At 39.3% G+C, this 17251-nt stretch overlaps 1 protein-coding gene across 2 annotated transcripts in view; it reads right to left on the bottom strand.

Moving 5' to 3' along the window:
• LOC137620803 (uncharacterized) overlaps positions 1–17251 on the bottom strand; it is a 183456-nt gene that overhangs the window by 71824 nt on the left and 94381 nt on the right. Inside the window, exons 2-13 of one of the 2 annotated variants that reach the window (XM_068351250.1) lie at positions 16906–17073; positions 16105–16335; positions 15588–15761; positions 13940–15295; positions 13346–13513; positions 11619–11855; positions 10953–11120; positions 10208–10462; positions 9431–9595; positions 8644–8880; positions 8021–8197; positions 7361–7516 (exon numbers count right to left, since the gene is read on the bottom strand). In XM_068351250.1, coding sequence (XP_068207351.1) covers positions 7361–7516; positions 8021–8197; positions 8644–8880; positions 9431–9595; positions 10208–10462; positions 10953–11120; positions 11619–11855; positions 13346–13513; positions 13940–15295; positions 15588–15761; positions 16105–16335; positions 16906–17073 — 3492 coding nt within the window. The remainder of the gene's footprint in view (positions 1–7360; positions 7517–8020; positions 8198–8643; positions 8881–9430; positions 9596–10207; positions 10463–10952; positions 11121–11618; positions 11856–13345; positions 13514–13939; positions 15296–15587; positions 15762–16104; positions 16336–16905; positions 17074–17251) is intronic. The other variant, XM_068351251.1, reaches the window with a different exon arrangement.

The following is a 17251-nucleotide window of genomic DNA, read 5'->3' as shown; positions in this document are numbered from 1 at the left end:
AATGACTTGGCAAAAAAATGAAAAAAAATGAAAAAGGGACACTCGCGGTAAAATGCCCGACATTCTAATATACGGCATCTCAGATAAAAAAAAAGACATGCACGTGTAAGCCCAACCATCAAGGCACACTTTCTAACACATAAACATGAAAAAAAAATGAATAATATACGGCAATTCCTTACTACGTAGTAATTTTTACAAATATTGAAAAAAAACAGAAATTGGTAACCGCAGTTAAATACCCAATATACCAATAACTACGTCGTATCTGACAAAAACAAAGTCATGCATGGGTAGCCAGATCATCTAGACACACTTTCCAACACTAAACAAGCAAAAGTTTTACGACCCTATTTGGCAATATCTTACGGAAAAATGACTTGGCAAAAAAATGAAAAAAAATGAAAAAGGGGCACTCGCGGTAAAATGGTCCTCGTGGTGATGAACGACATTTTAACTAAAAAAAAAATCATGCACATGGTAGCCAAACAATCCACCAAGACTTTCCACAACTGATAACCTATACAAGTTGCACCATTCTACGACAATTTCATAATACGTAATAACTTTGATAATTATGCAAACTACCTTAGAAGGGTAAACTCGGTCGCGAACGACCCCGACGCGTCTCAGAAATCGGGGAAGGAGTACAGCTACAGCAATGCACATCTGGACACTACTAGAGCGTGTAGGGGAGACACCTCCTGCAGGTCGATCACCCACAAATTCAGTCACGGGGGTGAGTCACGTGAGAAAAACCTGTTTTTTTTTTGACGCTCGGGGTCGCAAACGACCCATCGTACCTATCCAGGGTTAAACAGATCCTGCAAGTCCTTATTGTTGGAAAGGTCCAAGTTTCTGTGTCTAAAGACCGTTACCAACATACTTCTGTAACCTTTGATTGTAGAGGACGAGAAGTTATGCTTATTTCTGAGGTCTAAGAAGAAATCTGCCATCTGAGTTATAGAGGTACTGGATGAAGAAATTGAATTAGCTCTACAACATTCTCTGAACAACTCAAACTTGGACTGATACACCTTGATGGTAGAAGACCTCCTTGCTCTCGCAATAGCCTTGGCTGCCTCCTTCGAAAAGCCTCTAGATCTAGCGAGTTTTTCAATAGTCTGAAGGCAGTCAGACGTAGAGCTCGGAGGTTTAGGTGGTTTCTTGCCAAGTGAGGTTATCTGAGAAGATCTGGTCTTAAGGGAAGGCTTCTCGGGACATCTACCATCCATTCCAGTTACTCTGGAAACCAGCTTCTTGACAGCCAGAACGGAGCTATTAGAATCATCCTGGTTCCTTCGTGCGACACGAACTTCTGCATCACCTTGTATAGAATCTTGAATGGTGGGAATGCATACACCTCCATGTGTGACCAATTCGTTAGGAAAGCGTCTATGTGCATGGATCCGGTACCGGTAAACAATAGCACTCCAGTCTCTTCGTCTTTGCGGTTGCAAAAAGATCTACGAGAGGACGACCCCATAACTACCACGGACTCTTGCAGACCTCTGGGTGCAACATCCATTCCATGGGGAGAACCTGATCTCTCCTCCTGAGTCTGTCCGCACTTACATTCTTGACCCCCCGAATAAAACGAGTCAATAATGTCACTTTCCTTTCCTCTGCCCATAAGAGAAGAGGTCTCGCTATCTCGTACAGAAACCATGAGTGGGTCCCGCCTTGGTTTGCTATATAGGCTAGAGCTGTGGTGCTGTCCACATTGATTTGGACCACTTTGCCCAGGATCTGCTCCTCGAAGCCTTTGAGGGCCATATGAACTGCCAAAAGTTCCTTTTGGTTTATGTGGAGAGTTTTTTGCTCTACCGTCCACAGACCCGAGAGCTCCCTCTTCCCCAATGTCGCTCCCCACCCCGAGTTTGAGGCGTCGGAAAACAACACGAGGTCTGGGCTCTTCTGATTCAACGACAGCCCTCCCTGCAGTCTGCGCTCGTTGTTCCACCACTGAAGATGTGTTTTTATGGAAGTCGTGATGGGAATGCTTTCCTTGTCGAGACTGTCCCCTTTCTTCCAATGCCAATTGAGGTGAAACTGTAAATGTAACCTCCCCAGAGACACGAACTTCTCCAATGATGATAGAGTCCCCAGAAGGCTCATCCTTCTTTATAAAAGCTCGAAGTTTTAGGAGCGCTGTTTGGATCCTTACAGGCGACGGAAAAGCCTGAAAACTCTGACTCTGAATATCCATCCCCAAATAAAGAATCTTCTGGGATGGAGTCAGCTGTGATTTATTTGAACTCACTAGGAGTCCCAATTCCTTGGTCAATTCCAATGTCATTTTCAGGTCCTTCAAACAGCAATCGGCTGAGGTGGCTCTTATAAGCCAATCGTCCAGGTACAGGGAGGCCCTGATTCTTCTTGAATGCAGCATGCTTTCTACATTCAGCATGATTTTGGTGAACAATAGAGGAGCTGTGCTGAGACCAAAACATAAGGCTCTGAACTGGAAGACCTGGTTTCCGTACATAAACCTCAGATAACGCTCAGATAACGCATGCAGCTGGGGTGTATTGGGATATGGAAGTAGGCATCTTGGAGATCTAATGAGACCATCCAATCGCCCTTCCTTACCGCTGCCAGAACCATTTTCTGTATTTCTATGGTAAACTTCGTGTTCTGGACGTAGCCTTTGAGAACACTTACGTCCAGAACTGGTCTCCATTCTCCTGAACTCTTGGGTACTAAGAATAGCCGGTTGTAAAACCCCGGTGATGTTAAATCCTATACCTTCTCTATAGCTCGCTTCTCCAGTAACAGAGACATCTGAAGCCGCATGGCGTGCCTCTTTGGCCCCTCCCTCTATCTGGGCGAAAGAGCCACCGGATCTGTGACTAGTGGAGGATTTGATAAAAATGGAATCTTGAAACCCTCCTTCAACACTAGGCCGGACCAAGGGTCCACCCCATTCTTCTTCCAGGCCTTCCAGAAGTAATTCAGCCTGGCCCCTACTGCTGTCTGAAGGATAGGGCAGTCAGACCCTACCTCGGACAGTTTTGGTTCCTCTCTTCTTAGGTTTCCTCCCTTCAGACCTGAAGGAACCCCTTCCGATAGGCTTACCACGAAAGGGCTCAGAGGGTCGTACCCCAGAAGTACCTTCTTTTGGTTTACGGGACGAAAAAGAAGAAGGCAGAACTTTCCTGGCCATATTAGCCACTAGATCATGCTTTGCATTTTGGGTTAAAGCAGTGGCCGCTTCCCCTACCAACTCTTGTGGGAATAGAGTAGAGGTCAGTGGAGAGAATAGCAATTCCAATCTCTGGTAAGGGGGAACTCCCGCTGAGAGAAAGAAACACATAGTGGCCCTCTTCTTAATCACTCCAGCCGTGAAAAGAGCAGCCAACTCGTTAGAGCCATCCCTAACTCCTTTGTCCATACAGGACATCAAATGAATGAGACTGCTAGTGTCCGCGCCTTTCATTTCAGACACCTTTTTCCCTAGGGCTCCCAAAGACCAATCTAAATAGTTAAAAACTTCAAAGGCCCTGAACATGCCTTTAAGTAGATGATCAAACTCTGTCATAGACCACCACACTTTCGTTTTTCTCAAGGCCAGTCGGCGAGAGGAGTCCACAAGGCTCGAGAAATCTCCCTGGGCAGAGGCAGAAACTCCCAAGCCCAGAACTTCCCCTGTCTCATACCAAATGCTGGATTTGGAAGCCAATCTTGCGGGTGGAAAGGCAAAGCCCGTTTTGCCAAGAGTCCTCTTTGATTCCATCCAAGTTCTCATCAGTTTCAAAGCTCTTTTAGAAGAGCATGAGAGCACCATCTTAGTAAACAGAGGCACTTTAGTAGCCTTCCCCAAGTTAAATTCCGATGGGGGAGAACGTGGAGCCACAGGAGTAAAGTTGTCTGGAAAAAGTCCCGTGAAAATCAACATCAATTTTTTGAGATCCACTGAATGTTGAGGATGTTTCTCTTCTTCCCCTTCAGAAATAGCTTCCAACGGTTCGTCCAGGTCAGATACCACCTCTGGTTCTTCTTCTGACAATTCAGCTGTTGCAGCAGCCTCAACCGAAGAGTCAGTGCCGAAATGGGAACGTTTGCGATGTTCAACATCTCCTTCTATCGGGCGATCAATAGTTTTCCTTTTAAAATCACATTCGGTTTGGGAAACAGCATCCAACTGAAGTGAGGCGGGCGAGGTTGACTGATGTGTGATGCCACAAATGGACTGACGCTCGCCGTCAAGGGTCAACTGACATGAGCCGTCACAATGACGCGAATGCGCTGACGCTCTATGCCGTCATGAGTCGACTGACGTGAGCCGTCGCGTGGACGCCTAGCGTCCGCTTGCTGTTGACACTGACGCTCCATCGCATCATGAGTAGACTGCCGAGAGCCGTCACGGTGACGCGTTGCATCAACTTGCCGCCGCTGCCGTTCCACATCGCGTTCATTACCATCCTGCCGCTCACCGGCTCGTTCTATCGCTAGGGGAACGTCAACGCTTTTGGAAGAAAGACGTTCAGAGGTTGGTTTTTGTTTAGCAACAGCTCCCTGACGTGACCCATCCAACTCATCCTGACGTTGAACACTGCGATTGGGAGATCACCTGTGCGATAACGCGTCAGCGCCAGAGACAACAGGCCACCTGTGCGACAACGGGTCTGAAGACTGACGCCCAACTGCACTGCCAACCGCAGGTTGATAAGACTGCATCAAGGACGAGAGCTGCTGTTTCATACCCAAAAGCATCGACCATTTAGGATCGCTGCTATGCGAGAAGTTAGAATCCTTTTCTAATGGGAAATCGCCTTCTACCTCGCTTTCAAATCACTTAACACTTTTGGACGACAAAAGCCAGTCTGATGGAAGCAGTGGTGCATGAACCGTCACTTCAGAAACAGGCATCAGTTCTGAATCAGACTGTATCACATTGATATCTACAACAGGACCTCTGTCAGAACGTTTTAAAGGCGTGCAACCATCAGGAGAAGGAAAACGCTCAGGCGTATCCCAGGTATTACAGCCTGGTTGACGCGGAGGCGATTTGTGACGCTGAACGACCGCGTGAGACTTCCTTTTAAGCGGTCTGGAAGCGTGACGCCAGTTCTCGCTAAACGAACCTTCATCCGAGGAAAGTGATAACGCACCAACCTCATCTTTCCTATGATGAGGGTGAGTGACCTGTGTTACGACAGCAGGAACGCTCGAGGGGACGTCTGCACGATTGATGAAGCCTCTCGTTCCCTTTTGCCATCCGACATTACTTCTCCAATGGGTTCGGGAGCTTGAAAGAGGTCATAGGCTGGGTGAACGAAAGGATCGTGCAGACACAACCTCCACAACACTAAACACATTTGAAACACTTTTCACATTAGGTTGGTCGCCCGTGCGACAACTTTTCAGCACATTGATCTCGGACAAGATCTGATTTTTGTCTGCAGCTAAAGATTCGACTCTTTCACTGAGAGCCTGAATCGCAGTTAACATATCCTTCATAGAAGGTTGCTTCGGTTGCTGATCTACCACTACGGGGGAAGGAATAGGATCAATGATATTAGGTAAGGAAAAATCTACAGAACGAGATGAACTGCGCCTAACCCTGTCCCTCTCTAATCTTTTAATGTAACGTTCATAAGTTACCCACTCGCTATCGGTTAACGAAATGCATTCATCACACCGATCCCCAAAAGAACAAGACTTTCCCCTACATTTAATACAAATACTATGAGGGTCCACAGAAGCCTTAGGAAGTCGAGTACGACAACCTTTAACACACTTCCGAATTACAGGGAAGGGGTCCGCCATATTGAATTGGCAAGAGAGACCAAAAATATAAACAAAGGTTAAATTACATAAATTAACCCCAAAACAAAAATACTTCAAGAATAAATGAAAAGGAAATCAATTGTGCGAAACCCCAAAACTCTAAAAACGGAGTACATCACCAAATAACCGTCCAAAACAGAGTAAGTTTCGAGAGAATTTCCAATAGTTCCAGCCAACAATGGCTGCAGAGAAGATCTGAAGGGTTTGTTATAGTTCTACCTGACTACCGCGAGGGCGCTAGTGTACACCTGGCATACCTGCGATAGCCGCGAGATTTTGAATTTTCTGCCGGGCGTCTGAGGACTTTAGCCATTCTTATATAACCAGCGGGTAAGTTTTATATTTAAAAATTAGAAACTTATGATTAGCCAAGCATTGGCAATGTAAAGAAACCAAAGATGGGCATAATAGAATTAATCAAAGCTTCTATCTTTTGAGTGTAATTAAGTTTAGCGTCTAGTTTTCCGAGGCTGTACAACCAACAAGTCATACTGGACAATGATGAGAAAGTATTTAAGTACTGACCAGGTTGCTCAACAAATCCTTAAAAAAAGTATTTTGTCCTAGTAACAAAGCTAAAGCAACATGAACTACTGTATATAAGTGCTCAAATAATGTCAGATTAGACCAAATCTACTGCTGAATGAAACGGAAACTTATTCCTCACGGAGCTATTGCCCATTCCTTGATAACACTGGTACTAAGTTATATTGAAGTTATTCTTTTGGGTCTTGAGAAGAGAACAAAAGAATTTTGTAATTGGATCTCATGATAAAAAAACAGAAGTCTTATTGTCAATCTAAATTGGAGACAGACAATGATTTTGCCATGGACTTTCATTCAGTATTTCCAGTCAGCTTTCTGCAATAAGACGCTAACTTAGGTTTTGTTACTAAACTAAATTCAAGTTAGTCAATTGTTTCAACCCGATATTCACTACTGCTGTGTTATTGATCTTCTTCTTCTGATATACTGCTGTACCACAGGTTTATAATATCACTGCGGGGACAGCAAAAGATAAAAAGAAAAGAGTAATACCGTTACAGTGTACGAGCAAGTATGAAACACTTACGGTATACTGTAGTTATCAGTTCAGTTTAAATTCTTATGGTCAAAATTAATAAATGTAGCTATGGTCTTGATTCCGTGCACATATCATTGGATCTATAAGTCTTGATCACTATCCTATGTATACAACAATGACGAATGAATAGAATTTTTTTTTACACCATGAAAAATAAAAGCATAAAACAAAAGTACAGGTGCATGCACCTCTCATCTACATAAGGCCTAAGGGAACTTTAATAGAGTGTAACCAACAATAAACAAATACACATAACATTCAACTATTCTTGAAAAAAAATTTTGCCTTTTCAACTAAGATCAGTATTAAAGGTGTTAATGGTAACAGGATTGATAATAGTTTGAACGTAATTCCTGCTATACATTAAACTGACCAAAGAAAATTTAAAATATTAAAAATCTACACTTAAAAGAATTGTAAGAAATAAGGAATACCACCTTTAACAGACTATGGAATTAATAAAAAAATGGTTACTGTACTAACATCTAGCATCTTCCAGAGTAGGGTATTTATCCTGGTAGAACTGGTTGTACGCCCACAGATGAGTCTGAGACGCTGTTGGATTCATGGCAGCAGGTAATGGGATTTCTGGTACAGTCATGCTAGGCTTCTTCAGTTCTTCCCTGGTCACAGTGGTCCCTGATATAAAAAAAAAAAAAAAAAAAATTGTGATTCAAGCAATATTACAAATTTTGACTATTATTATTATTATTATTATTATTATTATTATTATTATTATTATTATTATTATTGTTATTATTACAAGCTAAGCTACAACCCTAGTTGGAAAAGCAGGATACTATAAGGCCAAGGGCTACAACAGGGAAAAATAGCCCAGAGTGGAAAATAAACAAGGAATAAACTAGAGAATTAATGAACAATTAAAATAAAATATTTCAAGAGCAGTAATAACATTAAAATAAGTCTTTCATATATAAACTATAAAGACTTCAAAAAACAAGAACAACAGAAATAAGAAACATTTATTTACAATTAACTAAAAGTCAAAGTGGAACAAACTATTTTTTTTTTCAATAAACAGACGAGGCTTACTGCATTCAAGAGTGGTAATATAATACAGCATACTAACACCACCAGGCAAAAGAATATTTTGTGGTCAATTATAATAAGTTGCATAATTACCTGGTAATTGTTGGTGACTGGATTCCGCCTGAGTTCGATGAGCCAATTCTGAAATTCTCTGCCTGTGGTCGAAGAGCAAGTCTGTCATCTCGAATACTTGAGTTCCATCTGCTAAAGTTACAATCTTGGTCACATCTACACCATTCACAGTTAATCGACTTTCCCCACCTTTGGAACCTGTACAAAAGACAAATATAAGACAGATATAATCAACCCTCTTAACAAACCCATGTGCTATTCTTCTCTTTCACTGATATCCATATCTTAGCTAACATTCATAAACAATCTTTATTAGGTTACTTGGATAGTTGACTTATAAGCCATATTAACATTACAAAATCTCTTGTAGGAGTGCAATGAGGGCTCCCTGACATCCACCTACACAACCAAAGTTACAAGTCATATTCAACATTAATTGGAGAGTTAAGAATTCTAATGAATTTGGATAATGAACTTTTTTTAATTTCTATACTAAAGAGAAAACTCTGTAATCATGATAAAGCACAGTATGTATACAGATCTTATAGAGGACCCAACACAGGAAGTAGCTACACAAGACACTTGATTTTATGCTTTTGCCACACACCAAAACACAATCACATTTTTGACAACATAAAACTTACTTCTAAACTTCCCTTCAAATACCAGGTCCTTTCCATTAAAGTTTATGACGTGTAGTCCACCGTCTGGAGCAGTTTTAAGGTCCTGTAGATTTACGGACTGAGGAATGAGGTAGTCTAACACCAGCTCTGCTCTAAATGCTTTATTTTCAGTCTTGTTAGAGAGTAAGGGGTTTTCTAATCCCTCTGGAACCAGGGTTTCCATAACAAGGAAATCTGGATTTAACAAAGTCTTTGGGCCTGGAAGAAAGGGTCATAATTATTATTTTTTTTTTTTTTTAATTTTTAAGAACTGAAGTTCATGAACTATGGTGCAGGACATAATAATAGTAGTACTGCATACACAGTTCATTTAAACATATGCCATATATCATCTACATAATGGATATTAAAAATTATCTATTCACTGTGGTAAGTACGTAGTATAGATCAACGCAATACAATATTTGATTCAAACAAACAACGGAACTATTCAAAATTCCTTGTTTCAGGATCAATGTAGCAGTCAGAAAGACAGCTTATTTTGCCTTCTCTTATCTATGTAACAAATTCTTTAAAAATTCATAGTAAGGCTTGATTAATAAAAGTTTATTATCTCAAGATCATGGTGACATTACTAAGTGAGTTACAAAATGTTTCTGAGTGCTGTATTGGAATATTCACTTTTCCTATAACAATAGGTAAACACCATTTATTTTCCTTTCTCTTTCAGGGAATGAACAATTCCTCCCATAAATACTCGAATTCTACAATTCCTTATAAAGAGGCATTTAGTGAAAGGAGGACTTACCAACTTCATTAACAGGTACCGACAGCCTCTCTTGATCTTCTAAGGACAGTTCCCAAAACTGTAATAGTGAAGAATGGCTGCCCATGATAACAGTTTCTGGCACCAATGGTAGACTTCTTTGTATGATGTGGCTATCCACAGTTAAATCACCTTGAGGTAGAGAGGCTGAAATTAAACAAAATGCAATTTTACCAAAAAAGGTGATACCTTTTACAAAATTTAGTAAAATGCTATATTACGGTAATTTTAAAATCTTGACATTCTCAAAAGCTGTACAATAATCTTTTCCTGGACAGTAATCTCATTAAAGAATCATTGATTAATTATGTTTGTTTTATTCTTTAGTTTCAGCTTCTGATTGAAGTCATCAAATTGAGAAATTCAAAATTGAGCTATACTATTCAAACAATGTTCCACAGAGATGTTCACAACTATAGCTCATAAGACAAGAGGATCACACACTGTCTGAAGTGTCTGAATCCACAGGCAGAATTTAACAAGCAGAAAACATGGTTTTGCTCAACTGATTTTTTTAATTTGCTCAACTGATTTTTTTTAAATTATATAATACAGTACAGTACTGTGTACTGTATACAGTATAGTTTAGACCCAGAAGCTAATTGATTTATTGATAAAGTGATTTTAAGCAGTATTTCATACTCCTAATGCATATGATATCACTAAACAAATTATGACTAACTTAACTTAGCTTACTTGACTATTGATTTATATAATGCACAAAATAGCAGTAAATTAACTTTGCAAAGGACAGCTAACCTGGTAATTCTCCAGTTTCTGAAAAGCTTGGATCTGTAATGACCGGATGATCAATTGTGTCCAGCAATGGGGATTCCTCCCTTGTTAGAGAAGTTGGGATTTCTGGCACATTCGCTGGCCTACTTCCAATGGCCTCGGTTACGGGGAACTCTTCAGAAGGAGGAATTGCTCCAGTAGACATTGTCTCTGTCACTGTAGGGATGGTTGGTTCGATGGGATGCACCTCAGGGGCATCCGATAAATCAAGAGGGGGACCTATATTGAATAGCAAAAATGTTAACTATGCATGTACAGTGTAACAAAAGGTTTGAACTGATTCCGAATTTATTCTGCTGTGGGATAAAAAGAGCAAATAAATTATATTTTCAAATTTGCGTGAAAATTTCATGAGCCATATTCAATCTAATGATAACATTCGTGTCAAAGCTAAAAAGTTGCATTACTTGGCAATAATTCTAATATTTTCTAGTAGACAGTGGTTTGAAAAATAATGCTCCACAAAGCAAAATTAGACAGGAAGTTTAACAAACACCAATATGCACAGCAAAGTAATTGCCTTATAATAGCATTTTTAACAATGCTAATGATACATTAAACGAGGAATGAAAAAAAGTATAGTAAAGCCCAAATCAGATATTTCTAATCCAATTCAAAAGTATGATGTATAGAGGCAATGTAAGAGACCTAATTTGAAGCTTTTATCAAGAAAAAAAGCCAGAAGTAAATACCGTCCAATACAACTTACCAGGAACATCAACGGCAGGGTCAAGAAGCCTCACACGGCTGTGCCTAAGAAGAGCATCTTTCACAAGAGCCCGATGATCGAAGAGGAAAGTAGCTAGAGTGTAGGTCACAGTCCCATCACTCAAGAGGCTGAAGTCTAAGACTGGGATTCCATTTATGCTTAGATAGCCTGTAAAATAGACAGTTCCTATGTGTCAGTTTCAAAATGCAGGATAATTCAATTATTCAATTTAAAAAAAAAAAATTAAGCACCCTGATCTGCAAAATGAAGATATGAGCCATTTTTATATTTTTGGTTTGGCTACAATAAAAAATATAATTGCTATTTGAAAATACCCACTCTGATATACCCCTACCAGACCTTTTGTGAACTATTCTACCTTCTTAAAACAGAATCCTACTATGAACCTTTCCTGATATAGAGTGCTTGGTTTCAATTCTAGTGTCCTCTGAAGAGATCCACACCAAAATGTTAGCCGGGTGAGCCCAACCCCCTACTTTGGTCCCCAATCACAGCAGTAACCCACCCCAGTAAACAGCCTAAACTCACAATCCTGGTCTGGGATTGATATGCTACCAATGCAAGGTGATCTCATTACCATTGTATTAGCCTCCTAGAAATGAGATTAAGTAAATTAGTTATAGCACTTAAGGATAATTATCTTACCTTCACTATCCCTTCTGAAGGATAGTTCCTTCCCACCAATATTCAAAACGTTGAGTCCCTCTGGACCGGCCAGTCTTTGATCCTCTGGTAAAATGGGTTCATCTAGCAAATAATCCAGAACAAAATCCTTACGAAGAGCTTTGCTCTCAGGGCTGCTGGCGTACAGTGGATGCCAACTATCTTGGGGGACAACATTGACGAATTCGTGAAATTCTGGTGTCAGAATGGTCTTAGGGGCTGCAGAAGAAAACAGAATTATTACTGAAAATTGTAGCAGACCATAATAGTGTGGTCAAAGTAGGAGCAAGTCATATATGAGACCTGGGAAGTCAAAGGGATATAGACATTGGAAATATGTAAATTAATGTTAAGGATGTAACTGAATCACCAGCACTTCTTACTATACACAACCTTCAAACACTTATATATATGTGTGTGAAATGCTTGCAGGGATCAGTGATTTCTTAATTTTATATATGAATTGAATTTATATATATTTTATATCCAGGTGCTGGCAGATCTTTCGGCTTTTTCAGTTTAGAATAATGAAAGTTTCTTGGGGAAACTAAAATTTTTTCTTATTGCTATATCAATTGTGCTTTAAACAAGGTTTAAGAGTGAATATGAAATTATGATAAAAGACACCACATAACAAGCAAAGATGAATGAAACTGTCTATAGAACATTATACATAAACAATCTGATAATTTGAAAAGGCAACAATTCTATCCGAAGGTTTAGCAGTTCAAAGCCTATTTTCTCTTATTTCAATCGTACATGGATCTGCTTGACATAAAATATTCAAGCGCAAACTCATGCCTTTATATTCTTTTTCCTGAAGTTAAGTAAGCAGCTCACTGTATAATTACATCATTTTGGTCTGTATCCAAGATAATAAATCCCTTCGTAATTACTATTATTTAATTTATGTTTGACAGAACATTACTCATTTTCTGTATTGCCTCATTTGGCCTGCTTCAAGAAGCAAGAACCCTCGGTAACCTAAGGTCAGCTTCATCAAGAAACAGCTAATAATCTCTGAATGTTTTCACTTCTGGCCAAAATCGTTGAACTTCTCAAGCACAACAAGTTAATGTGTAAAAAAAATCTCAATAATCATCCATTGACCTAAGAATATAGTACTGTATAATTCTAATTGACACTTGATGGGATAGCTTGCGCTTAACTATTTCCCCACTACCTTTGGCGATTTGAAGAAAACTACTGTAGTGTTTAAATGGAGGTTTGCACAGCTGACTGACTAAAAAGAATATGAAAGTAGGAGTAAAGTTTGTTTAGAACACCATAGATAACTTGTTGGGAATGTCAGTTGAAGGGGACCTATGTAGACAGCTCTTTCAGTGGTATACAAAACAATTCACAAATTGACTATTTTTCATGCAATGGCCCAATGAACAGATATGATGCCTATGTTATAAGGCCCTAAAATTGAAAAACATAAGTGCCAGACAGAAAGATAAATCAAATACTAGATGTCCTGAAAAGTTAAAATCAGACATAAATAAAAAGGGACAGTAATAATTCCACTGAAAACAATAGACCTGCCTCTTCACAGTTTTTAGGTTATTAGTCTGGGTATGGTGAAGCTGTGTGAAAGTTCCTGAAATTTGGTACCTACAGGAAAGTAAAAATCAGAACCAAACAATCCAAGGATTATTGACTAACATAATTTGAATGCGGAAAGGGATGGACCAGGAAACACTTACCTCTATTATCCCCTAGATTAATCTTCGTATCATTCTCTTGCTCAAGCACAGCAAAGCCCCAGACATCAATAATTGGCAGAATTTCAATTTCGCCGATGACTGGTGGGATGGCTGGGACAATAACAGAAGAGTTCTCTTGGCCTTCTGTTGGAGTATTGGTTGAATGTTCTTCAGATATGATTAAAGATATCATAAAACACCAAATAAAAAGTTTACATTATCATGAGATAACTTTTCTGGTCAATCTAATTTTAGCTTAAATAAACTGATAAAGGTTTCTAAAGGCTAGTAAACATGTAAGCAGGATTTTATCATAAATAGAGTGACTTGTATTTCATCTTTTTTAACTCGACTCTGTCATAATTCTAGATGTCTAAAGATGTGAAATATATAAAGCCTTCAGCAAAGGTAATTCAGAAAAATCTGTTAAATACACACAGTATTTTCGTTAATAAAAGATACAGTGGATGGCAACACTATTGTTGCTCCCAACTTTTATAACTTTTAGAAAGGATTGAAGAATTGAAAAAGATATCAATAACAGGTAATTTGACTAGTAAAATAATTACATTACAAATTATAATTGGAACTTACCAGGAATCATATCATGTGCCTCAACATCAATGCGTTGAGGTGATGCAAGTTTGGCCACTCCATCATCTTTAACGAGTTTAGATGTAGGCAGAGAGTTTGGTGAAAGGGCTTTTTCTGCTGCTGCGCCAAGAATTACATGGGGTAAATCAGGATGCTCAGTCCTGACGTAAGAGTCTACAGAAGCATCGGATAAGATTTCTTCATCAGGTTGAGTACTGTCGAGAATATCATGACCTAATTCGGTTGTCATCTCTTGGTCTGAATGCACGGAGGTTGCGTTGGCATGCAAGTTTTCTCTGTCTTCAAGCGTAATTTCACTTGGGAAAGGCCCTAATTCTGTGACTGGAAGGGGATCTTCTGCTTCAAAGAAATATTCAGTGACTGGAGCCTCACCATCCCTAAGATCTGTCTCTGACACTGTTGTGATGGTCTTCTCATGTTCTGTAAAAGGAACTGGTTCTTCATCATTCAACACTGGTACTGGCACTATGACTCCTAATCTGATGGGCTCTGTAACTGGAATCAAATCTTCGTCATTCAAATTACTATCCAAAGCTGATATCGTTGTCTGGATGGGAACCAGCTCAGTCACATCTTCCAAAACATTGATCTTTTCCTCAGTGTTAGGATTTATTTGTTCGAGATTAGTCTCAGGTACTACTTCTTTAGCTTTTCTATGCAATTCTTCAGTCACAAACTCTGAATGATGTGAATCAAGGTCTAAAGGAAAATGTTTCACAGGTATGACTTCCGGGTGAGTTTCTTCAAATGCTACTTCATCAACAGCCAGTGTTACGTTAACCGTTCCTCCAGAGACAGCAGGAATGGATGAACTTGTTTTATCATTATCAGCATCTGTGTAAACTGCTTCTTCTTCGACCGGATATTCTGAAATTTCCTTTCCTTGCACTGCTCCCTCTGAAACAGTTTCACTATAAAATGAATCGTCGTATAAAGGATATTCAGGAATACTACCATTTTGTGTAGCAACTTCTGAATATACCTCATCATAGACCGTATCCTCATAAACTGGATAATCAGGCCCTCGTTCCTCATGATAGATCCCATCATGAGGAAACTGGTCCACTGGGAAGTCTGTTTGGTTTACCATTACATTGGGGTGGCCCTCCGGAGTGAAATCTTCATTTCGAACTTCTGTAACCGTCATATCCCCAGGAGCACTTTTCTGGACAGTCATCTCTGGAGGGGAAGTCCTTGTAGATATTTCTGTAACTTCACTCACAGATAAAGAAAAAGGCATTGGTATTTTGAGATCCGGGGATGCTGGGCTGGAAAGCTGATCCTTTACCTCTAATTTCTCCTCAGCTTCAAGGCCTTCTGGTTGTGATTTGGTTACTGAAAAAGGACAGTAACGAATTCAAAATCCATATCATTAACAAAATCACAAAATTTCAAAAGAATTTGTACCTACATTAAGGTTTAGTGAAACTTTAAATTTCTAGTTACTAACTATATTGTACTTTTTGAAGGGAACATATTCTATTTTGGAGGACTGTGAGCTTTCTTACCTAATGGCAAATCATTAAACCAGATTAAACCATACTAAAATCTAGTAGATTATTTACCATTTATAAGTTTATTTTTCAATAACACTAAGAAGTATTAGTCAAAGAATAAAATATGTTACCATAATTCCGGCCATTTGTCTGTTCAAGAGATTTGGACTGCACTGCCAGATGCCTAAAGGCTTCGTCCATGAGATGACGATGTTCTTTCAGAAATCTTTCCAGTGTGTAGATTTCAGTTCCATCAGGGAGACTCATGACGCCATCAACCACAGATCCATTGACGCTGATGCTACCTGGGAAGTTGAAATGCAGTTTTATATGCAGTGCCTATTTGGTTCTTGGTCATTTTGGATTTATCAAAGTTGCAGTGTAAATAGTCGACAATGACAGATGAAACAGGTCGTTTTAGTTTGACAATGAATGTGCTGGCTATATTATCACTTGATATATTGCTGCTTCATCCTTTGTAGAAAAATAAGTAACCAAATATAAAATAAAAATAAAAGAATGAGAACTGGTTAAAATTTTGAATAATGTCAATAACTAATAATATTGTTTCAATAAAGTTGATTTGCTTAAAACATTACAATCACAGTTTTTTCTGTAATGTTTTCAACACTGTGATGAAGGACTCACCATCTTGACCTTTAGTGACCTGGAGTTGGTTACCACCCTGGGTCATCACATGCAGACCCCCTGGTTTCTCGAGGGCCGGATCATGCTGATCGAGAGACTCTACATCCAAAAACTCCAAGACGTCTCCTAGCATGTTGGGGTCCATTTCGAGAAAGTCACTCCCGCCTCTGGAATCGACGGCACCGGTGGTGTCATTTGCTTGCGACAGTTGATCGGGGTACACTTCGTAATCTGCAAGAAGGATAACGTGAAAATGACAACTTATACAGGTAACAATTCTTAAGACTGAAAGTTGCATAAATGTGTCTGATTTGTGGGTCAGGGTGATAAGGAAGGGTCTCATGCTAGAGCAATGGGTTAAATTGAGGCCTGTAATAAGCGTAAAGAGATCTAAAGAATTGTTATAATAGAAAGAGGAATAAAAATTAGCGAAGAATTAAATGAAATAAAAGAGTGGAGTACTAGAGAAAAAACAATGGATATACCAAGTAGCCTTTTCCTTGTTTTTTTTTTCTTTTTTTCTTTTAGTAGTATTGTTAATTATCCCTTCTCAATGACCAGAGTGTAATTCAGCAAATAAAATGCAGAGCAGAGGTTACCTGCCAAACCGAAGTGAGGTCAGGAATAAAGTCCAAGTATAGTATTATGTAAAAACGACCCAAATTCTTTAGAAAAACGGATTTATGATTTTAATAATAATAAAATTAATTATGAAAGGTTCTGTAGAGTAGGGTTCCCCTGCAGTATATGACCAGAAAACCAGCCATTAAAATAAAGTAACGGATATCTAAGATACATTACCTAAGTCTCCCACAACATCCGTGTAATCATATGAAGGAATATCGAAACCCGAAGGCACTGACGAAGGAAGGACGTCGGGAGCTCCATCCAGTTGAGGTTCACCTACCGGGAGGGCGTGTGTCCACTGGGAGTTACTGAGTACTGCCAGTAGTATGAGAGCCAGCCCACCTGTAGTAATATAATAGAACACGTGAAACCAATGTATAAATTAGAATTCAATAATAACAATAAAGATTCATTTTAGCAGTAAATTACTTTGATGTAAAACTATCATAAGAAAAATAATAAAGTATATTTGATTAGTATACATGAATATGCATAAGCTATCGACCTTGTGGTCCAACAG

The sequence above is a fragment of the Palaemon carinicauda genome, chromosome 27, assembly GCF_036898095.1.
Source record: "Palaemon carinicauda isolate YSFRI2023 chromosome 27, ASM3689809v2, whole genome shotgun sequence".
Lineage (NCBI taxonomy): Eukaryota > Metazoa > Arthropoda > Malacostraca > Decapoda > Palaemonidae > Palaemon > Palaemon carinicauda.
Note: the sequence above shows the minus strand (reverse complement) of the source record. Positions and strands in the feature narration are given on the sequence as shown.